The following is a 23,713-nucleotide window of genomic DNA, read 5'->3' on the forward strand; positions in this document are numbered from 1 at the left end:
GAAAGACGGTGGAGGGATCGAGAAGTCTGGCGGCTGTTACTGCCAGCAGGGGGGCTTCAGCTGGAGCTCACGGCTCCTGATAATAACTGAGAGACGTATGATGATCACCCCAAAGGCGAGATTCCTCCTCCATGTGCTCTGGGTGCACCTATGCTGAGCAGCTAAGGTAAACACTGAGAGGACTGCTGCTTCAGTCTTTACTCTTTGCTGCTTGTTAAAATTGTGACCAACAGCAGACATTTTGTCAGGAACGCAACCATTACCTTGCATTACATTATTGTTATTTAGGTGAAGCTCTTACCCATAGTAACTTACACAATGCATCTAATAAAGTGGCATTAGAAAGTTTCACCAACCTCACATGACATAGTGGCTGACATAGTGCTGAGATGACAAATGTCTGCCTAGATTGACAGGTACAAAGCAATGTGGAAAGTACCATCTCCAAATGAATAACATGAGAGGAACTTTCACTATTTACACTGTGATTTATGTTACCATTTATTTAATTTTTCCTTCACCTTGTCCTGTCTGGTCATCAGCTTTCTCTCCCTTCCCCCAAGATGACTGAACCACCTCGGTTGGAATCGGGAGGCAACAGCTGTCCTTTCTGTTCTGCACATGCGACTGTCTTTTCCTCTCTCAGTCGTTCTTGTTTAATTGTATGAGGTAATCACGTGGTTCAGAGGTTCCGTGTCTGTTTCACAAATTGGCAGATACGTGACTGACAGTTGTGATCATAAACACTTCAGACAACATCGGAATGCGTTCGTTCCCCGAATCACTCCGCAGTGACCGAATTGGCCAGAGAAGCACCGCAGATAACCAATCAATTTCGAGAACAGCATGACAGACGGACGGTTTAGCCAATAATCGTACGCACATCCGACCACAATCGCAATCAAGGGCTTTCGCTATGACCAGCCTTAGAACTGCTAACCAATGATGAACAGAGTCGTAGTTGAACGACAAACTATCTAACCAATGGAGAATTCATATGTTGTTTCGGGGCGGGGGCTGGAGGACTAAGGGGTGGGGTCTTGGAGGGTCATTCAGCTGCTCGCTGTCTCACTCCGTCGGCGTGCGTTTGAGGGGACGGGCAGGAGGAGTTGCTGGAGCCGCCGGGGCGATACTACGCTAAAAATCGCTGTTGGGAGGAGGCTTCATCATTGCACATTACGTTTAAGATTATAAAACGGGATTGCCGGCGACACAATTTCAGAAATACTGACTTTTTTCTACCCAGAGACTTGCAATAATTTGCCTTATTGCATAGTTTGATAGCTTGCTACCTATCAATTGAAACCAAGGTGTGGGTAACATTTGGGGAGCTAGTTATTTGCTAATACCTCACTCACATAACCAAATAGATCTCTAAAAAACGGACCGCCGTCGTACCCCTCAACGCAAACATCACCTTGCTCCGTAGCTAACTGGGCTAGCTGCTCCCTCTGCTGTTACGAGCCAACGTCGTCGGCTAGCAAAGCTAACTTGACCGCTGGGAGTCGGTATCGTTACACCCAACCCCTCTCTCCCTCCACCCCCATCACCTTTACCCCCTCTCCTTACCATCCGAAACGCTGGAAATCCGCAAGCGGCCGGAGAGCGGCGACGGGCCGGCGAAGCTGGGGGTGGTAGCGGTACCGGACGCGCAGGGAGTCGGAGCGGCCGCTGAGAGGCACAGTCGCGGGGACGGAGCGACGGCCATGGACGGGCTGGCGGTGGAGGTGCGCGGCTCTAACGGGGCCTTCTACAAGGTAAAAAAAAGGAAAAGAAAGGTTTAAAAAACAAAGTTGAGTATTGATATGTATTTGGATGGTGAGCAGTGAAATCGAGATAACTGATCAGACCCTTTTGTCGTTTGTTGTTTTGAATTGACATGCATCACACAGAAAAGGCCCAAAGTAGAAGGTGGCTGGGTAGCTACTTTGCTAGCATGGCTAGCCGCCGTGGGGCATGCTTGCCACGGCCTGCTAGTCGTTCTTGGTGGCTCGAAACGCTGGATAGTTTGCTGTTTAACCTGATCACTATCGATACGGTTTTTATAAAGACACTCCTTGCTCTGGCCGGACTTTTGGCTCCGGGTGCTGGACCAATGATCCGGCATAGCTGCGTTAAAAAAATCAAAGTGAGGGATGCCATTTCTGAAAATGCCAGATAGTGAGGTGGCTAACTTTATACACAATAACTAGCCTAGCTACCCACAACAAACCGAGTTGGACTCTTCTGCGAAATGAAGCTAGATAGTATAGCTGGCCTTTTCTGGCCGCTGAGCGTTTGCGATCGTTTGTCAAAACTGCCAAATGTAGTTAGCCTATTTGCTGATTATATTAGCCGGGTCTGCGCTTCCCGTGAACTTGGCTAAGCAGGTTTGAGTTATTTTGGGGGGTGGGTATCGGGGATCCAGGGTGAGCAGGGCTGGATTTTGGTGTGATTTCTGTGATTAGCGTTGGGGGTGCCTCCGTTCGGTCACGTGGCGCCGATGCTCCTCGGAAACTCCACTTGCACAGTAAACTCAGACCTCATTCCTGACCGGTGCCACTAACACTGAGCTGTTTACTCTGATAGCACCCTAGGTTCCTTCTATATACATGGATCTGAGCTTAATTGTGCTTCGTCTGGTATATGTGCGCAGGGTTAGTGTATCAGCGAGTTTATTGCATGTTGGCGCAATATGTTTCGCTTCTCCAACCTGCAGACCACTTTTCATTGTCCGACCAGGCTCTCCCTCAGCAGGGTTGACGCTACGTAAGCCATTCCCAGAGGGGAAAATGGCACCACAGAAAATCATTCACGTATGTCAGCTTTTTGTGTCAGTTGTTAGGCTTTCCTGCTTTGCTTAGCAGGGGGCTTGCAGGCCTGTTTGTGGAGAGGGTAGTGGTAGTGGGCAGCGAGTCTGTCCTGGTGACGGCACCCTGCCCGGCTCTGAGGAACAGAGACAGGTGTGAGATGAGCAGGTGATCCTCATGGTGACATTCAGCTCCTCTGCTCCACCCCCAGTATCTCTCCCTCCCCCTCCTTACTTTATTACCCCGGTCTCTATTCCATCCTCTCACTCTCATTACCATCCTTGCTCTCTTCTCTTTCTGCTCTCCTTTTCTCTCCCCTCTTCATCCTCTCCTCATCCGGGTTACTTATTCTGTCCCTTCTTCCCTCCTCTGTTTCTCCTCCCCTCACTCTTCTACCCCTCCACTCTGGTTTTCCCCCATACCACCTTCTCTTTATCCTGTTTTTTCCTTCTCCATTCCTCTTCTCCCCTTCCTGTCTTTCCCCTTTCTTCCCCCCCCCCCCACTCTCCCTCTCCGCTGTGCTTTATCCCTCTTTCTCTCCTTCAGGTGCTCGAGGCCGACTCCCCGCTCACTCCCTCTGGTTGTGTGGCTGTAGTCTGTGATCACATGGTCTGCTTGCCCCAAATGTTCGTCTCTCCTCATCACGGTCTCACGTCTCCCTCTCTCTGTCTCCCCCCTCCTGCCATTTCCTGCCTGCTGCTGGCTGGTCCTGGGGCTGGGAGTGAACTCCATTCCAAACACTTCTCAGCAAATCAATTTCATCCCGCTCCTAAAGCAGTGGCGTCTCTCTCTCTCTCTGATCCACGCTGTGATCTCAGCCTCGTCTGAGGCAGTTCTTCCTGTTCGGGCAGCCTAACAGAGTCATCGCTGTGGTGGTCATTGTTTATGCCTGTAACTGTCACCAGCGCTGAAGTGCAGGAGTGAGTTAGCGCTGGTCGTCGTGTGTCACTGACACAGGCCTCTCGGCCTGAATGAGGTGAACAGGGAGGGCCAGACGGATGGCTGCTCCTTCAGCTAACATAGGCATTTCTGAGTTGCTAGATCTGTTCCGTAGGTTTGGTATGTGGATTGGAAGTTACGCGTTATCAGCAGCGGCTGCTGTTTGCTCTGTCCCTCTTTCTAACCATATGCTCCTGGAACTCAGAAACTGGCATACAGTGACTGCATGACCCAGCACCAGCTCCTGCAGACCTGTACATTCATGGGAGCGCATGTGTCCACACTCGTGCATGACCACAGACCACATGGTCATGTCAGTAGCCTTGTCCTGAGAGACAGGAAGTGCTCCATGTGCTGTGTGTGTGACCCCTGCAGTGACCTGTGCCCCCAAGGAAGCTGACCTCAGCTCAGTGCTGTCCTCTCCTGCCCAGACAGCAAGGCAGGGGGGTCCCAGGACTGGGGCGCATGGTAGCGGTCAGTGATGCGTCAGCTTGCTAACAGCGGAGTCAGTTTGACTCCACGCACCAACCAGGAGCGCAAGCGGAGCCTTTCTCACACACACACACACAAACGCGCGCGCGCACGCACACACAGAGTGGGGTAAGTCCAGAGTGACCTCACTTGTTAAAGATATGCCAAGTCGTCATTCTAGGGTGGGGGGGGGATAGGGGTTACTCGCGCTGAGTAACATGTTGCCGTGGCTGCCTGTGTTGCCATGCTTACCAGCCATGTGTCAGGCCTTGCTGTGCCACACATCCATGCCCTTAACTGAAATAAACACCTGTAACCCGCTTGGCCCTTATGTAATGGACGAGCAGGTGGGTCATCTGTCTTTGACTGCTCATCCGGGTGCATACACTGTCTCACTGTGGGGTATGTCTCACACATGGACGGTAAGTCAGTCCAGTGAGGGTGTGGAGGACTTTGGTTGGATTGTGGTGGGAGCAGTGTGTGCGGTGTGAGTGACTGTTATGAAGGTGTCGCAGGTTTTGGTGTGTGTGTGTGAGAGAGAGAGGGAGAGAGAGAGAGACCGTAGCGGGTACTCCAGGTCTGAATCTGCCCTTTATAGTCGGACAGATTCCAGAGTTGTGGCCCACAGCCCCCTCGGTCCCAAATAAGGTGCTGTCGCGCACAGGCGGCAGTGGCCCCCTCCCTGGGGGCGGGGGGGTTTATGGCTCACTGTGATAGATTTGTAGAAGGCAGTGATTGACGAGGAACAGATTTACAGGAGGAGAGTCTCCTATCTTTATACGCACACAGCCTCTCTCTCGCTTCTCTACCTACCACCCATTCACTGCGGTGGTCTCACACACACACGCACACACTCTCTCTCCCATTTGTCTCTCAAGTACATGTAGTCATGATCTCCAGTTGTCATCCCACACATACACCACACATGTACACACTTGTTTTCTCTTCTCAGTCTCTTTGCTCAGGTCCTCTCTCACTCACACAGACTGTGTGTGTGTGTGTGTGTGTGTATGTGTGTGTTTGTGAGGACAGAACCTGTCGGCTTTGGGGTCCTCTCCTCTGGAGACCCGGAGGTGTCGGACATGTTTGTGCCACTGACCTCAAAATGGCTGCAACGCTGTATGCAGCAGACATTTCTCTCATGTAATGAAATCCAATCACACTGCTAGTGGTGCTTTAATGTGTTTAGCTAACTACTCAGATGGAGCCCTTGTCTGCTGTCTTGTGCTTCTTGGTTCACGGTTGACATGGTTGTGTGACAGTAAGTTTATCCTCTTTTTCTCTTGCAGGGATTTATCAAGGATGTGCATGAAGACTCACTCACAATAGTATTTGAAAACAAGTAAGTTCACATTGTTTCTGTTCGGCACAGTGACTCCTCCTAGGATTCTGTCAGTTAGCTGTTTAGCTGGTGACTCTGGTGATGGTAACATGCTTATTTGCACATTGCACATATACGGTAACCTGGTTATGCTGTGGTGAGATGGAGATAAAGCACTACAGAGCAATTTAAGCTGGGATAGGAACCTACTACCCACTGGTTCAACATCCAGCAGTCTAACCACACCCCACATAAGACAGTAGATCAGCGTTTTTCATGAATGAATGACGCTCTGGGGGACAGGGACAGCTCTTGTATTTCGGGACCTATGTGGGGGGTCACAGCTGTTGTGACACCCATTTGGTTTTTACACCATTTTGGTTTTCCCACCCCTTTTTGTAACCCCCACGTATCCCCCCCCCCCGCCCCCCCCCTTATCTGCTTAGCCCAGCCTGTCACTGAGGCTGTCCCTAAAAATAGTCCCAGAGGTATGTGAGGTTGGGTGTGGGTGTGTGGTGGGGGAGGAAAGTGCCCCTGCCATTCCTGGGATGGTTCTGTCATTAGAACCCCCCTCCCTCGTTCTCCCCCATGCGGAGCGGCGGGGGGGGGGGGATTCAGCCCAGTGGCCCGTCACATAAGAAACAGTCAGAATGAAGCTGGCCTTGTCTGAGGATGGGATCCACTCTTTCTTTCTCCCTCTCTCTCTCAAGCTGTCTGTGGTATTTCTCCACAATACTGTGGCATGATCTGTACCTTACTGTTCACATTTGGTCAACCCAAGGAAAAGGGTTTGATCGGCCATGTCCAAGAAGTGACACTTGCAGCAGCAGAGAAATATATATATATATATATAATTTATTTTCCAAACCTTCCCCCAAAATGAGCTTTTTCTAACATTTTCCTACCGCTTTGTGTCCAAATGAGTTCCCCAGAGGGCTTAATCTTGACTGTTGGTTTCAGTTTGCGTTTCTAAAATTCGATGGTTAATTTAAACTGCAGTAAGTGCACGGAGGCCTGACCATGCTGTTTTCAAGGGATAATCCAAGGAGGGGTTTTTCTGTCTGTGCCCTCCTCTGATCTCTGATGGAGTTGCATGCACCCTGCTGTTCATCTGACAAAGAAATCCCCTGCATTTTTCACTACATATTCGTGTGTCTTTGTGTAGATTTTCATATTTTGTATGGTTGGTTTGTATTTTATGACTTTGTGGTCATGAAGAGCACTTCAAATGTATTTTATTGTTATCATTATCATCATCATCTACAAGTGCCGGAACATGGGGTGATATTGTAAGTAGGGGTTTCATGCTTAGGTTTTATATTTATTTAAGCATGTTTACACAGTAGGTATGAGATGCATTGTCAGTATTGTGGCACTCTCAGGCTTTTGGGAATGATCGGACAGGAAGAGCGGTGCAAAGCCGGGCCTTCAGACACGGACTCAGAGGGTACAGGTCATCTTCAGCTCCCTCTCACCCAGTCACTGAAGGAAAACTACGCAGCAAATTAAAACCCGAAAAGGCTTCTGCCTGTGTGTAACACTGCCACTACCCCATTACCCTTTACTTGCTTAAAATGGAGTATGCCCAGTACCAGGCACTATTTTAAATGATTTTTTTCACCACAGATTCGGGATTCAGAGCTTTATGGTAAGCTTGGTTCAGAGGGTTCTGAAAGTGCTGGTAGTTTTCAAGGCCTTCCTGTTCTGACGGTTCTTTAGAAACTCTGTAGACTATAGTACTCCAGCAGGCTTCTGTAAAGGAAGAGCAGATTTTTTGGTGTCTTGATGTTGTGTTCTGTGGCAAAGCTCGGGGCTGGGGGGGCGGTGGTCAGCTGCCCACTCGTACCCCTCAGGGTCAGGGTGTCAGAGGTGACTGGTTTCCCCAGCTGACTGACAGATGTGTGTGGAAAGGTGACTGACAGGTGTGTGTGTGTGTGTGTGTGTGCGCTCTCTCTCCCACAGCTGGCAGCCCGAGAGGCAGCTGCCCTTCAGTGACGTGCGACTGCCGCCCCCCTCCGACTACCACAAGGACATCGGCGAGGGTGACGATGTGGAGGTAGGACCCCCCTCCTGCTTTTACGGGTCTCGTGCTGTCATTTCACACCTGTTACTCGCAGCAAATGGACGTAAACACCCATTCACAGCCACACAGGTTTTACCCATGACCCCATTCACTACCATAGAGACTTTACTCATGACCCTGTTCGTAAATGGAGATGTAACCCCAGGATATTACCGTGATCAGTGTTCACCCTCAGACAGCATCACTTTGCTTTAAAAATGTCCCATTTATTGTCACAGCTGGAAATCGCTGCGCTGCACAGTTGGGTGGTGGCACATGTCTGGTCATCGGATTAAAAAGCTAAAAAGAGTAATGAAATGATAATTATTGTTTATAGTAAGTATAGTTGTTGTTTTATAATTGAGTTTTCTTAGTTTTCCATCAAATTAACAACTAGGAAAAGGTGAGGTTTGTTGTGAAGGGGTATACTACAGTACTTTGCTTAAGGCTTAAGGTTTCTGAATCCATCACAGGCAGAGAGCAGCAGGCTCTGATACACAGTTAAAGAGTTTAGACTGGGTTGTAATCGCTGGACTCATTTTGGAAAATCTTTTTTTTTTTTTAAGCTTTCAGTGCTCTGCAGGCCTTTTCTTTCTTTTAAAACCTTCCGTGCCATGCTAAAGCTCCCTGCTGTGCTGATTACCAGGGCAGGGTCAGCACAGTCTGCCTCAGCCACTGCATCATGGGCACAGATTTTACTTGTTTTTAAAAACACAGGCAGGCCCTGCGTTTTCCCTTTCCTTTGGATGAAACGGTGTGAATAAGTATGTTCCTTTAAACGGTGCCGACTCATTTTTAACGTGCATGGCAGTTGTTAAGCATCGCGGAATGAAGCAGGAGCATCGCCGTTGCTGGCTGGCTGTTCTTCATGTTAATGATTAATTTAAGAACAGGCAGGTGCCTATTAAACCAATAATGCTTCTGTTTCATGGCCACAGACAGTAACAGAAACCCAGCAGGGGCGTATGAAAGAGATGAAAACATATTTGCACACGTTGTCAGTTTCTTTGACAAATGGAAGATTGTGCTTTAGTCCCAATTGGTTGGAAATTGTTATACATTCAATTTTTTTTTTCTTCAACTGAGTGATCAAAGGGCCAACAGTAAGTCTGTGGCACCCACAGATGGCCCCTGGGCTGCTAGTTGAATAGCACAGGCCATGTCTGTTTAGTGACTGCCAGGGTCTGCTTCTGTCCCAGAAGAACGGGGTCTGCGGCAGACCTTGTTCTCTTGGTAGAGGCCGAACCAGTTAATCTGCATTTGATTTCCATTCAGTGTAAATTAAGCTGGGAGCTGCAGACCGTTCCAGATACACTGCTAACTCGTCAATGTAAATTTTGAACGGTGTTGGACTCGGACCGCAACCCTGCTTCACACCACAACGTCACGTGAAGACATTTATCACTCTCTCTCCCCATCTCATCCCTGTTTCCTCTGCATTTCTTCTCTCTTCCTCTCTTTTCCGCTCCTCCTCTCCCTGCTCTCTTCTCTCTCCTCTCTCCTCCTCTCTGTCCCTCCCTCTCCACACAGGTGTACTCCAGAGCCAACGAACAGGAGCCCTGCGGCTGGTGGTTGGCTCGGGTTCGAATGATGAAGGGAGAGGTGAGTCAGGGACTGGTGAGTCAGGGCCCGAGGGGCACGTGGGGCCGGCATGGGGTCGGTGCTGGGCAGCGGCGGCAGCGGTGGTGGTGGGGGGGGGGGGTGGTGTTGGTGTATTTAGAGGTGCATCAGTATCCCGGGCGCTTGTATCGCGATGGAGGTGATGACTGGCCACTTCCATCACAGCCTGCAGAAGTATGTGCGGCCGCTGGGGTCGGTAGCGCCCACGCTTTTTGGCAGCTCCGTGGCTGACTCGCGTCGCTGGCGGGAAAGAGCACGGGCACCCTCTGCACACACCCTTTGAGCCTGCGGTTTGCTTTCCCTCTGCATGACCACAGATTGAACGTGGTCTGACTGCGGTTCAGTTCAGACGGCGAGGACGCTGCACACATCAGATCCACGTCTTTCCTTTTCCACCTCACTTACCCAGCCTCACAGCGGGTCTTTCCTGCCTGCTCCTAATGCTGCTGCTCACAGTGCAGTGTGCTCGAGGTCTAGGTGACCTAGCACACCACCCAGTCTCTGTGTTGTGGAGAGCCTCATCTGTAGCTACTGCCATCAGACATGTATGCCCTGTTACCAGACAGAAAGCACATTTTTTTTGTAATCAAAATAAAGAAAATGAATTCAGACAAGCGAAATACCTAGAAGTAATGAATTCAAGATGACAGTGGTGCTTGTCATGTTTGTGTCTTGGTCCTTGCAACTGGCGGACTGGCGGAAGTGTGTCTGTATGCTCTGGTTTCTGGAAGTGTGTTGTGGGGCTGTGCTGTGTGTGTGCTTGTTTTATTGCAAGTGTTTGTGTGCTGGTGCTGAGATTTTCAAGCATGCCTTTTTCAGAATATTGCGTTTCTGTCTGGGGTATGTCATACATTCAGTTTCGTTGCTTGATTGGCCGGCTGCCACAACGCCTTACCCACAACGCGGTGTTGGTGTTTCCCCCCTGCAGTTCTACGTGATTGAGTACGCCGCGTGTGACGCCACCTACAACGAGATTGTCACGTCGGAGCGGATTCGGCCGGTCAACCCCAACAGCCCGTCGTCCCGAAGCTCCTTCCACAAGGTCCCCATCGCGGTACCCGAGGATCTGAGAGACATGTGAGTCCCGTACCCGACACCGTGGTGGCGCTGTTGCAGCGTGTCCAGAAATGGTCAGTGTTGCTGAGCACTGTATCGGTTAAGGCTCAGGGCGGTGCTGTATGCTTGTGTTCAGGGCTGGGTGACGCTGTAACACTCTCATACTGTTCGGTCATGCTCAGTGGGGAACTGCTACGATACGAGTGTCACACATTGGTACGCTTAACTGCCGTGTCTGAACTGCAGACGACAACGCCACACAAACCGTGGCACCTCATTGGTCCAGCACTGCCTTCAGCGCTGAGCTCAGTTTAGAGCCTGTACTGTAGTTTCCTGTGAAGCAGAAGTCTCAGTAAATCAGAGTTGTGTTTGACGGTGGGACTGGGAGGGTAGATGCTACCTGCTCCCCCCCTTCTAACCCCCATTGTGTCTTTCCTCAGCTGTGTGAATGACGCCGTACACAAAGACTTCAGGAAGGCCATCGGAGCCAACTGCATCTTCTACAACTCTACTACCCATGAGCTCATCGTACTGGTGAGTGAATGACCCCACCCACCCTGGACCTGGAGGGCCGCAGTGCCTGCAGGGCTACTCTACCCTGGTCCTGGAGGGCCGCAGTGCCTGCAGGGCTACTCTACCCTGGTCCTGGAGGGCCGCAGTGCCTGCAGGGCTACTCTACCCTGGTCCTGGAGGGCTGCAGGGCCTGCTGGATTTTGTTTCTGGGTGAGAGGGCTGTTGGTTGGACACCCTCCAGCTGCCTGCTGTGGATGAAACGGTGAGCTTCAGTGAGGCTGAATCCGCAGACAGGCAGAAGATGAAAAGCGTGTGTGTGTGTGTGTGTGTGTGTGTGTGTGTGTGGTTGTGACTCTTGTCTCTCTCTCTCTCTCTCTCTCTCTCTCTCTCTCTCTCTCTCTCTCTCTCTCTCTCTCTCTCTCTCTCTCTCTCTCTGCAGTCCACAAACGAGTCGACCGTGAAGCGCGCTGCCCTGCTGAGTGACATGCACTTCCGCAGCATCCGCACCAAACTCATGCTGATGTCCCGAAACGAGGAGGCCACCAAGCACCTGGAGGTGACACACACACAGACACACACACAGACACACACACAACCACACACACAAACCACACACACAAACCACACACACACCAAGCACCTGGAGGTACCACACACACACACACACACACACACACACACACCAAGCACCTGGAGGTACCACACACACAGACACACAGACACACACACACCAAGCACCTGGAGGTACCACACACACACACACACACACACACACACACACACACACACACACACACACACACACACACCAAGCACCTGGAGGTACCCCACACACACACACACACACACACACACACACACACACACACACACACACACACACACACACACACACACACACAAACCACACACACCAAGCACCTGGAGGTACCACACACACACACACACACACACACACACACACACACACACACACACACACCAAGCACCTGGAGGTACCACACACACACACACACAAAGCACCTGGAGGTACCACACACACACATGCATGTGTGCACGCGCACTCTCTCACGCGCACACACACACACACACACACACACACACACACTCTCACACACATTCTCTGACACACCAAGCACCTGGAGGTACCACACTGTCACACACACACACACACACACACACACTCTCTCTCTCTCTCTCTCACACACACACACACACACACACACACACACACACACATATATATATATATATATATATATATATATATATATATATATATATATATATATACTGTAACAATACAATGCATACATCATCGTTTAGTCACTCAGTGAGTGATTAAAAATAAATAGCCTTCGTCTCAGGTATATTCTGAGGTAGAATAAAACACCGCTCCAGACAGCGTGTCCTGTAAAGCTGTCATGGACAGTCAGGCCATGAGAGACCAGCTATGTGGGAAGCCTTGGGTAGCTGTTAGGGTGTGACTCTGCAGGGAGGCCCTCTGTAACACGCATCCTTTCTACCCGTACCTCATCCTTTCCTTTCCTCTTTCCCTCCCTTCAGACGAGTAAGCAGCTAGCATCTGCATATCAGGAGGAAGTGAGGGTCAGGGAGGACCTGATGGGATTGGCTATTGGTTCCCATGGCGCCAACATCCAGCAGGCCAGGAAGGTTCCGGGAGTAACTGCCATCGAGCTGGAGGAGGAGAGCTGCACCTTCAGGATCTACGGAGAGGTGAGAGCGTGTCCTTCACATACAGTTGGTCAAATTCAGCTGAGGGCGGTCCATGTAGTCAAGTAACTGCCAAAGACTGTGGCATGTGTGACCCCTTGTGTTGCCTGTAACAGTTGGTTTCTATCAGGTGTATTCACCTGTGGTCAGACTGCTACAATGAAAAGGTTCATTCTGCTTGTGGTTAGCTACAGAGAAGATGTGCATTAAGCATGCTACTATAGGAACAGTTGGCTACCTTGTACATGACCAGGGCATGGTTATGCTGTACAGTAGAAGTGGGTGATGAAAGAGGAATTAGCCTCACTCAGCATCAAGTAAATCTTGCGATGTTGCCCCGGATAAATGACTTTAACACAAATGTTCAACATGCGCAGTGAGATGTAGGCATTGTTCTGTCGGAGCAGGAGCGGGAGCTTTTGCCTCTTTTGTTTACATTTTGATTTTTTTTTCATACCTCTACTTGCTACAAGTGAAAACTGCAGAAGAAGAAAAGGGAACTGCTAATTGTCTAACGTTACAGACCAAACAATACAAGAGGGTATTAGAATCTACCAAACTGACCAGGTGCTACTTTTGATAGCCAACCAGTGCACTGGTTGCTGGTTCCTGTGAGACAGAAACGGAGCGGGAAAAGGAGTAGACACATACGTCCATATGTGTTTTTTTCACGTGACAACCCCACACTGAGGAGACCCCCCACTAACAGTGTTTTCCTTACAGACCCCAGAAGCGGTGAAGCAGGCCAGAGTGTATCTGGAGTTTAGGGAGGACTACTTCCAGGTGCCCCGCAATCTCGTGGGTGAGTGAGGGGGTGTGTGCTGAGCTCGGGTGCGCCTGCAGGTCTGCGGTCTGTGATACGTGCTTCACACGCTCACACGCTGCGCTTGTCTTGTGCACAGTGCTCTTGTGGTTATCCCTGTTTCCAGGGAAACGGCAAGGGAAAGAGCCTGAGATCGGCGATGTGGTGTGGTCTGGAAAGGTTCGGTGATGGTGCGGTGATGACATGGTGCAGTGATGGTGTGGTATGGTGACAGTGTATGGTGTGGTAGTGGTGATGGTGTATGGCGTAGTAGTGGTGTTGTGATGGCGTGGTATGGTGATGGTGTATGGTGTGGTATGGTGATAGTGGTATGGTGTGGTATGGTGATAGTGGTATGGTGATGGTGTATGGTATGGTAGTGGTGCTGTCATGGTGTGGTATGGTGATGGTGTATGGTGTGGTATGGTGATACGGTGATGGTGTATGGTGTGGTAGTGGTGGTTTGATGGTGTGGTATGGTGATACGGTGATGGTGGATGGTGTGGTATGGTGATGGTGTATGGTGTGGTATGGTGATACGGTGATGGTGGATGGTGTGGTATGGTGATACGGTGATGGTGGATGGTGTGGTGTAGTGATGGTGTTGCCATGGTGTGGTAAACTCCACCTGGTTGCCTCCTGCAGGGAAGGTGATCGGGAAGAACGGCAAAGTCATCCAGGAGATCGTGGACAAGTCGGGCGTGGTGCGAGTCCGAATCGAGGGAGACAACGACAAAAAACTTCCCCGAGAGGAGGTGGGGCGGGGCAGGGGGCGGAGGACTGGGGATCTCAGAAATCTGTTGGAAGCTCATTAAAAGATTATTAAAAATGGGAGATTTCACGCTCACCTCACCAGCTCTCTGCTCTTTGCCAGCTTGCGCTGGTGCAGCCATTTCACAAAATTTTATGTCTGCTATTTGAAGTGATGAAGTCACTTTTCAGTTCTCTAATGTTTGCAGTAAAACTGGAATGGTTATTAAATGGAGAGCAGAGGAAAGCCAGTGAGATTAATAGTGTAAAGAAAACGTGTATCATTGTGTGTAGCAGTGTGTAGAGTGATCACTTGCTAAGCAACAACTATGATAGTCTGACTTGGTCTCGAACCAGCTGGTAAGAGGCCACTAGAAGTTTCTGACTGACTAGAAGTTTCTTTGTGCCTGTCCTCCCCCAGGGCATGGTTCCGTTTGTGTTTGTGGGAACGAAGGAGAACATCAGCAACGCGCTGGCTCTGCTGGAGTATCACGTGGCGTACCTGCAGGTGAGCCCACCTTCCTGCCTTACCTGCAGCCCCTGGGCCTGCTCCCGCACGCCACCAGCAGGGGGCACGAGTCACCCGTCGGTGTTCACTACAGTACGTGAACTGGATCAGAATGGAGCGGTATTTGTGTTGTAGAGGTACAAGACATATTAGGAGCTATATTTAGGGTTATTACACTCGGTAGAGGCATGTTTGGTGCTAAATCAGGGCTGGTACAGGTGCTGTTAGGAGCCAGTCCTGGGGTTAGTTCAGGTGTGTGAGCCTGGCATTGGGTGACTGTGGAGGTGGCTGGGTGGCAGTTTTGGGGCAGGCTGTCTCTGGGGGTAAGAGGCGCTGTGTGTGTGTGTCTGTTAGAGGGGGTGTCAGAGGGGTGGATCAAATGGGATTGGTCACCTGTTTCACCCCACCCCACCTCCTGTGAAAGCTGCTGAGAGTGCCTCATTTTGCCCTTACCCCACGCGCTTTTTAAAAATAGCCCCCCTACCCCCCGGGCTGGAGAGTGAATGGCAGCGGAGTGTGGATTACAGATCCTCTTCTCAGCCTCCCAAAATAACCCCCTTCGCCCCCCAGCCTTCTCCCCCAGGACTCAGCTGTTGTTCAGGGAAGCAGCTGTCGTGGTCCGAATTGACACCCCTGCCCACCTCCCACCCGAAAGACCACATAAGGAGCTGTTGGCTGAGGGCTTCAGCCCAGCACTCTAGCGCCCCCTGGTGGGGCTCTCATTCCCGCTTACTGCACTCTGCAGATGTCACGCCTCTGACCTACAGTAATGCTGTGCAGTGTTGTCTGTGTACAGCATGTCAGGCCTTTACGGCGAAGGCAGTCCACAGTGACAACACTGGAACAGAAATGGTTTCTCTCGTCTGGGTGGCAGTTTAGCGTAGTTGTAAGGAGCTCAGCTTCTGACCGAGAGGTTGTTGGTTCGATTCCCAGCTGGGTCACTGCTGCTATGCCCCTGGGCAATGCTACTGTACCTTTGGGCGGAAACATCGGGTACTTGGGTACATGGGTATCCATACTTTAGTGGATAGCATGTGAAAATTGTAACTTATGTAAGTTGCTCTAGATAGGAGTGCCTGCTAAATGACAATGCAATGTGTCCACAGTGACAGTGGAACAGAAATAGTTTCTCCTGTCTGATGTGACCTCTGTGGTAGCGACTTTCAAAGCCTCAGTGATTCTCTGCCATTAAATGCCCTCTTTATCTTTCTGTTTAATCCGTGTCTAATGGTTGCTCTGATTGGTTCTCCTGTGACTGTGTGTGTGTAACAGGAAGTGGAGCAGCTTCGTCTTGAGCGGCTGCAGATTGACGAGCAGCTGCGGCAGATGGGGGTGGGGTACCGCGTGCCCCCTAGTCGCACCGGCGGCCCCGGGGCCGGAGAGAGGGAGCGAGGCTACCTGACGGACGAGAGCAGCAACTCCATCCACGGCTCACGCACCTACGGGGGCCGGGGACGCGGCCGGCGCGCCTCTAACAGCCAGTACTCCGGATACGGTGAGGAGGGGGGCGGGGAATCACACTCTACCCAGAATGCCTCACTCCAGCACTTTGCAGCTCAGCTTTCCTTTAGAGGCTGTGGTTGTTATAGTCATAAAGAGGGAATGTTGTATAACGTGTGCTTCTTCGTGTATGTGTAGGTTTGTAAGTTTCTGTGTACGTACGTAATGGGTTTGTGTGTGTGTGTGTGTGTCTCTCACTGAATTGCTCACTGTTATGTAAGATAGTGCCACTGTGTTATGTGTGCCTTGCTGTGATGCCCCTGTGAGCCGGCCTGTGTAAGAGTGCTGGGGGGGTGAGTATGAACCGCAGTGCTGACAGAGCTGTAACATTGCTGCGGCAGGTACCAACTCTGAGCTCTCCAACGCCTCGGAGTCAGAGGAGGTCAGCGAGAGGGAGCCTCGGCCTCGCGGAGTCGGGGGGGATGAGAGGGGGTCCCGCCGTGGTGGCCGGGGGCGGGGCAGCACTGCCAGCACCGGGCGGGGTCGCGGCGGGCCGGGGGGGAGGCCCGTCAGCAGCACCATCAGCTCAGGTGAGACGCAGCAGGTAGCATTGACTGTTAGCATCAGCTCAGGTGTGATGCAGCAGGTAGCATTGACTGTTAGCATCAGCTCAGGTGTGATGCAGCAGGTAGCTTTCAGTTTGCATTAGCTCAGGTGTGAAGAGAATTGTATAAGAATAATTTTGGGCTGTAGTTACTATTGAGAAGAGGTGTCGCAGCTTGTGTTGGTGTAACTGTTCTTCATATATCAGCATAAAGTGAATAAACTGGTCTGGTGGTTTTTGTGTTGAAAAGAAAACCTCCAGGTGCTTCTGTAATGAAGGTGTTCATGTGATGCTGAGAGTCGTATCGGTGCGTGCCATCAGCGCTGATTCGGTAACCCCTACACCCTTCCCTCAGTGCTCCGGGACCCCGACAGCAACCCGTACTCCCTGCTGGAGGGCGAGGGTGAGCAGGCGGGCGACACGGATGCCAGCGAGGGCGCGGGCGCCGGGGGAGACCGCCGGAGACGCTCGCGCCGCCGCCGTAACGACCAGGAGCCCAGCGTGATGGACGCAGCAGCCAACGAATCGGACAGCCAGGCTGCCGTCAGCGAGAACGGGCTGGGTGAGGGAGCGGAAGGCTCGGAGGGGTGGGTGGGGCAGGACCAGGGGGCTGCAGCCTCCGACTCATCTCTCTTTCTCTCCTCTCCCTCCCTCGTTTCTGTGTCCCTCTCAGATGAGGACGGCAGACCCCAGCGCCGCAACCGAAGCCGCCGCCGCCGTAACCGTGGCAATCGTCCTGAGGAGGGCTCCGCGAGCCGTGACAGACAGCCAGGTGAGGCCAGTGAGAATGGGATGGGGGGTGTGGCCTGTGGCTTTGAATGAGGGGGGTGTGGTCTGTGCTCTCTGAATGGCAGCGGTGTGGTCTGTGTTCTCTGAATGAGGGGGTGTGGCCTGTGCTCTCTGAATGACAGCGGTGTGGTCTGTGCTCTCTGAATGAAGGGGTGTGGTCTGTGTTCTCTGAATGAGGAGGGTGTGGCCGCCTGTGCTCTCTGAATGAGGGGGTGTGGTCTGTGCTCTCTGAATGACAGCGGTGTGGTCTGTGCTCTCTGAATGACAGCGGTGTGGTCTGTGCTCTCTGAATGAGGGGGGTGTGGTCTGTGCTCTCTGAATGAGGGGGTGTGGTCTGTGCTCTCTGAATGAGGGGGGTGTGGCCTGTGCTCTCTGAATGACAGCGGTGTGGTCTGTGCTCTCTGAATGACAGCGGTGTGGTCTGTGCTCTCTGAATGAGGGGGGTGTGGTCTGTGCTCTCTCAATGAGGGGGTGTGGCCTGTGCTCTCTGAATGAGGGGGGTGTGGCCTGTGCTCTCTGAATGAGGGGGGTGTGGTCTGTGCTCTCTGAATGAGGGGGGTGTGGTCTGTGCTCTCTGAATGAGGGGGGTGTGGCCTGTGCTCTCTGAATGACAGCGGTGTGGTCTGTGGCTCTGAATGAGGGGGGTGTGGCCTGTGCTCTCTGAATGAGGGGGGTGTGGCCTGTGCTCTCTGAATGAGGGGGGTGTGGCCTGTGCTCTCAGAATGACAGCGGTGTGGTCTGTGCTCTCTGAATGAGGGGGTGTGGCCTGTGCTCTCTGAATGAGGGGGGTGTGGCCTGTGCTCTCTGAATGACAGCGGTGTGGTCTCTCTGTTCCCAGTGACCGTGGCAGACTACATCTCCCGTGCAGAGTCCCAGAGCCGACAGAACCTCCCACAGAAAGAGGAGACACAGCCTGCTGCTGAGCCCAAGGTACCCGCTCTGACAGACACACACACACACACACACACGCACGCACGCTAACACAGCGCACACACACACACACACACACACACACACACGCACGCACGCTAACACAGCGCACACACACACACACACACACACGCACGCACGCTAACACAGCACACACACACACACACACGCACGCACGCACGCTAACACAGCGCAGTCATTCACTGAGATCTGGCCTGTGAGTGTGGGTATGGCTGCGGATGAGGGAGCGTTAATCTCGGTGAATGACTGCGCTGTCTTCTCCTTTTACCACAATCTCACAGGAGAACGGCAGCAGCACCACGGACGAGCGCACGCCATCCAAACGTTCCCCTAGCAATGGAGTGGCCACGCCCAGCGAGACCCTGGCCCTGGTGAACGGAGTGTCCTAAAGGCACCACCGGGCCTGAAACCACGTCCAGAGCAAGACTTCATGGCAACTCTGCCCCGCTTGCATTTACGTAAACCTTAAAACAGATGAGGGAAATACCGACAAAAAAGTGAATTCATACGAGAGAAAAAAAACATACAAAAAACTACAAAGCATCTACTTAAACAGACGTAAGAGTGTATGTTATCCTATCTATCAGTACTTAGTGCTTATTTAAAACTAGCTTGCCAAAAAAGAGCTGGTGGATATGACGTGATTTTTAAGAAATACTGAACACAGAAACAGGACGTGACTATCTTTTTTTTTTTTTTTTTTTTTTTGTTTTGGTGGTTCTTTTTTAATTTAATTTTATTTTTTGTTCTCACTGGTTTGGACTTGTAGTCGCGCTCCCAGAGATCCGCCGTGTTACAGGAGAGCGAGAGAAAGGGGGAGGGGCCGGGAGAGACTGCAGATATTACTGACAGGTGTCTTAACCACTTAGAGGTAGGGGGCGGAGATGGAAAAAAAAAATTGACAAAGTGACGAGTGTATTGAAAGAGACATTGTGCCTTGAATTTGAAAACTTGAGTTTTTTTTTCCACAGGAAGATAGAGGTTTTTATCTTTCGTTTTTTGCCTGATGAGAGGAAAGAACAGACATAAGGAGAGAGAGAGGAGGCAGATGAGTGCAAGGCCATAAAGGAAGCAGGGAGGGGTCGTGCCAAAAACGTTTAAGGCGCTTGTTCTCAGGAAGGAGGTGGGACTGTGTGCTTGTGTGTGTGTGTGTCTGTGAGTGTGTGCATATAAGTGTGTGTGTGTGTGTGTGTGTGTGTGTGGGGAGTAGAAGGAGGCGAGGGGAAAACAACAAAACTGAATGGACACAAAGGTTGAGGAGGTGATCCTTTGTGCTTTGGAAGTCATCAGGTAGCTTTTTTTTTTTTTTTTTTTTTTTCCTTTTTGTTCTTCTTCTTTTTTTTTTCTCAGTCATGAGATGTGAGGTTACCCCCCACCCTCCCACCCCCCTGTCCCGCTCAGAGGCAGGGTAAGAAGTCAGTAAAGGGTGCCGGCACGTCCTGGCATAGCCTCAGCTAGGACCCGCAGACCAGGCGACGGTTGCAGTTCGGTGGCGGTAACGAGAGTTCCGCTTGCCTTCTCCCCCTGGCTGGCTGGTCCCCCCCGCAGGCAGGCCAAAGCTTTGGGGAGGTGGGGGGAGGGGAGCTGGGGCACAGGGGCGCATACGGGACTTCAGCTTCCAGCAACACTACACTTCTGCCTTGATAACCACTGCAGCATGCAGCGGAATGCTCGTGCTGGCTGCCAGGGCAACCGCACAGTCCTGAAGCTGCATCCAATCAGAGCGAAGGGGGAGGGGCTGGGGGAGGGGTTCTGTCGGAGGAAAGCAATTGGCCGGCCGTGGATCTTAGACAGATGAGAGGGAACAGTTGCTTACCACACACACACATACGTGCGTACACACATGCACACACTTTCACATGTTCACAGACATGCAGACATGCACAGAAAGCTATTTGAACCCCTCGAAGTGGAAAGGTGGAGCTGAAATTGACTGTGAGGGAGAGGCGTCGAGCGTGCGGTCATGGGGAGATAGCTGCAGAGGCCCGGTCTTGTCAGAATCATGTTCCGGTGGGTGCAGGTTGTAGAGCGCTCATACAGGAGTTTCCTCAACTCGTCACTTTCATCCTTTTTTTCTGCTCTCGACTTTTTTTGTTGTACTTTCCACATCATTAAAAAAAATAAAGTGAAGGTGAAATATCAGTCGTCTTTGATATTAATTTTGAGTTTTGCCTTTTTAAAATGTTTTATTTGCATGTTAACTGACACCTCTTCCTGCTTCATTGGGTTTTCCAGCATTCCATCAGCAGAGAGACGCTACTTCAGAGTACGACAAGCTTGCGGGTTTTCAGGGTGCTGACAGTGGCAATCTGCACTTCTGCCCTGTAGAACTGACAGAAGTTTAAAATATTCTTTGTCTAAAACAGGTCTAAAATAGTCTCTGTCAGTCACGTCATATATATTGTCCATCTCTAATTGGCAAAAGAGATCAGTGTATGCAGCAAGTACTTATCCCCTGTTGTAGGCCATGTTTCCGTGGTAACGGTTTATGTGGTGACGGCTGCTGATGGAGGAGGCTGACTGGGCTCTAGAGTTCCGTGGAGTTCAGTCTTCAGATGTGTGGATGGAACAGGAAGTGAATGTGTCAAATCCCAGGCTTTGGCCACTAATGGGTTAAGATATGTTGTTGGAGGGTTATGTAGAGGGTTGGGGGGAGTTTACAGGGGACAAGGGGGTGGGAGGCTAACCCAAGGTGGAGTTTGAGGGTGGTGGCTGTCAGCTTTCACAGTTCAGCTCATTCATAGAGCTCACTGTAGTTAAACTGATGGGGGACACTGGGGGTGATTGTGAGAGAATGGGAGAGCCAATGTGATAACTACAGCAGCAGAAAATAGGTGTGACTTTTCTCTAACTTTCTGTCTTTGTTCAGCATCTGCAGCGAGTGGGCTTGTGTGCATTTGGGGGGTTATTCTGAATCGGACAGCGTGAGTCACACTGTTCTGGAACGGAGCGGATTGAACTGCAGTCTGAATGTTCTGTCTGGGGACACTGCCTTGCTAGTCACCTGGAGAGCGAGTGTGCGCGTGCGTGTGCGTGCGCGCGTGTGTGCGTGTGTGTGGGGGCGCTCTGCCTGCCCTGCAGCTCTGATGTCTTTGCAGACCCCCCTGCTACTGGTGCTCTCTGTGCTGACAGCAATACGACTGCAGATGTATTCAATAAAGCAGCTGAAAGGAAGGCCTCACTCGCTCACTCTCGTCTCTGTACCTGAATGCAGAACCGCCTTACCTGCAGCGGAACACACACACACATCTGCTGGAAAGTAGGCGGAGCCGCAGGTGAAACATCTCAAATGAAATGCAGCCAGATTTTCCATTCCCCTTTACACTCATATACTCTTTCACACACACACACACTCTCAATCCCATACACATCCTAATGAATCCCAGATTGCAGTGTTTGGTAAGCTCTACATGGGGCTTTTAAACTGTAACATCAGCGCATAGAAACGCAGCTTCCACTGAGAGTGCAGACCTGCCAGACCTTGTGGCAGCCCTAGCAGCGGGGTTAGCTGAAGGGCCACGGTGAGAGCCGGGTGTAGAGAGGAAGAAGAGGAGCCAGGGGAAGCGCGTCCGGCAGAGGCAGAGCCCTGGCTGCCGTCATAAGCGCAACCCCCCCACACAACTATTCTTACAGGTGAGAAAACATTTCCCAGATGCCCTTGGGACTCTTATCATCTTCCACCTGCTCATGGGCTGGTCTGCAGGCCTGGGGTCTGAGCCTGGTGTCTCTTATGCTGGTGACATAATATTTAAAAGTTACTCTCAAACTCTCATAACTAAGCATAGGTACAACAATTGCCCCGGTTTGTTTTATGTGTGACAAACATTGTTTTCACAGGAAAACTGGTACTCTGCAATGTCCTTTGCCATGTTAGAACGTTTTCATAATGGAGGTTGTTTTTGTCACAAGTGTATTGTACAGTAAGTGGAACACTTTCAGCTTATACACACTTGGGACAACAAAGGTGCAATAATGCCTGGAACTGACTCGCCATTGATTCGCGGTGTATAGCGCAGGAGAGTGAGTTACACTCCCAAGGTAGGTATTGTAAGGAGGAAAAATGCCGTGCTTGTTCCCAGTAGTGTGTTCCATACCATGAACAAAAGGCCAGTTACCAAGACAGCATATGCCATACTGTTAAGAGAATACCGGTTACCAAGGCAGCAGGTTCTATGTGTGAATGTTTGTTTATACTATAGGCTCACAAGGAGATCTGATTATTTGCAAATGTCCCGTATAATCCTCCTCTAGTTTAATAACAGTGTGACAAACACATGATGCACTTCCTATAGGCAGCAGACATTTACATTTATTCATTTGGCAGACGCTTTTATCCAAAGCGACTTAAATAGGTTACAGTTCTTTACAATGTTATCCATTTATACAGCTGGATATTTGCTGAGGCAACTGTGGGTTAAGTACCTTGCCCAAGGGTACAGCAGCAGTGTCCCAGCAGGGATTGAACCGGCAACCTTTCGGTTATGAGTCCTGCTCCTTAACCACTATGCTACACTGCTGCCCATGTGTTGGTGTGTAGTTCTTTGTTTGTTCTCAGTGGTGCGATTGACTGGCAGTGTCACGCTCACGGTTTCTGTTTGGCTTTTTGTTTCGCGGAGCTTCGTTTTGGCCCTGGCTCTTTGCCATCGCTCTGTCTGGCCGTTACAGGACACCCGTGCCTTTGTGGCTCATGCTTTACTCCTGTGCAGTTGGGTATTTACTGAAGTCTTTCAGGTTGAGTCCCTTTCACATGCAGCGCCCCGTATATGATGTGAACCCGTGTCCCTCTGGTTGCAAGAGCACTCCCTTAGCCATTGCATCTCAGTGTGCTAGGGATGAGACCGATCGTGGCCCCTTTTTATGGTTTAATTATTTAACACTCTGTTTCTTAGCTACTTCTACTCTGAAAGTCTCCAAAACATGTTAGGACTGACTTCAAAAGTTTCTACCCATAGTCACGGCTACTGATGACAGTGATGTGGGACACCCAGGCCATCCTGTACCACACACAACCCATTCTGTTATCCCTTACGCTGAACGCTGATCTTAAATGTACCCTCCTTAACCCTCCCCAAAGATTCTCCCACTCGTAACACACCCCACATTAGAGTATATTATCCAAACGGCAGCATCTCTGACTCCCTCAGCTGTTGGTGGAGGAAACCCACAGGCGTTTTTTGGTTACCTGTGCTCCCCACCCCTCCTCCGTGAAACCACATTAGAACAGTGATACTTCTGCAGGAGTCGTATAGCTCCCAGATTTCTCCAAAACCACGCGGATGTATTTCTCATTCTCACATTTTCCTCTCAGTGACCACAGTGAGACATAATGTAGTTTTTAACCTCCTAAACTTGCAGAAGTCGCTG

The 23,713-nt window shown here is 50.9% G+C and overlaps 1 protein-coding gene across 2 annotated transcripts; it reads left to right on the top strand.

Moving 5' to 3' along the window:
• The first annotated feature begins 1,065 nt into the window (after nucleotides 1–1,065).
• Nucleotides 1,066–19,668, top strand: fxr2 (fragile X mental retardation, autosomal homolog 2). Of its 2 annotated transcripts, none has more exons than XM_036548157.1 (17): nucleotides 1,066–1,757; nucleotides 5,489–5,541; nucleotides 7,483–7,576; nucleotides 9,113–9,199; nucleotides 10,131–10,279; nucleotides 10,699–10,792; nucleotides 11,211–11,327; nucleotides 12,338–12,508; nucleotides 13,229–13,307; nucleotides 13,953–14,062; nucleotides 14,479–14,565; nucleotides 15,838–16,060; nucleotides 16,407–16,595; nucleotides 16,965–17,171; nucleotides 17,283–17,381; nucleotides 18,237–18,328; nucleotides 18,631–19,668. In XM_036548157.1, exons 1-17 carry the CDS (start codon nucleotides 1,707–1,709, stop codon nucleotides 18,736–18,738), a joined length of 2,010 nt encoding a protein of 669 aa, XP_036404050.1. In that variant the 5' UTR covers nucleotides 1,066–1,706; the 3' UTR covers nucleotides 18,739–19,668. The 2 variants fall into 2 exon arrangements, with proteins under 2 accessions (XP_036404050.1, XP_036404052.1); XM_036548159.1 differs by having other exon boundaries at nucleotides 1,707–1,757; nucleotides 9,113–9,184.
• The last annotated feature ends 4,045 nt before the right edge of the window (nucleotides 19,669–23,713 follow it).

Source organism: Megalops cyprinoides, chromosome 16 (genome assembly GCF_013368585.1).
Source record: "Megalops cyprinoides isolate fMegCyp1 chromosome 16, fMegCyp1.pri, whole genome shotgun sequence".
In the NCBI taxonomy this organism is placed as follows: Eukaryota; Metazoa; Chordata; class Actinopteri; order Elopiformes; family Megalopidae; genus Megalops; species Megalops cyprinoides.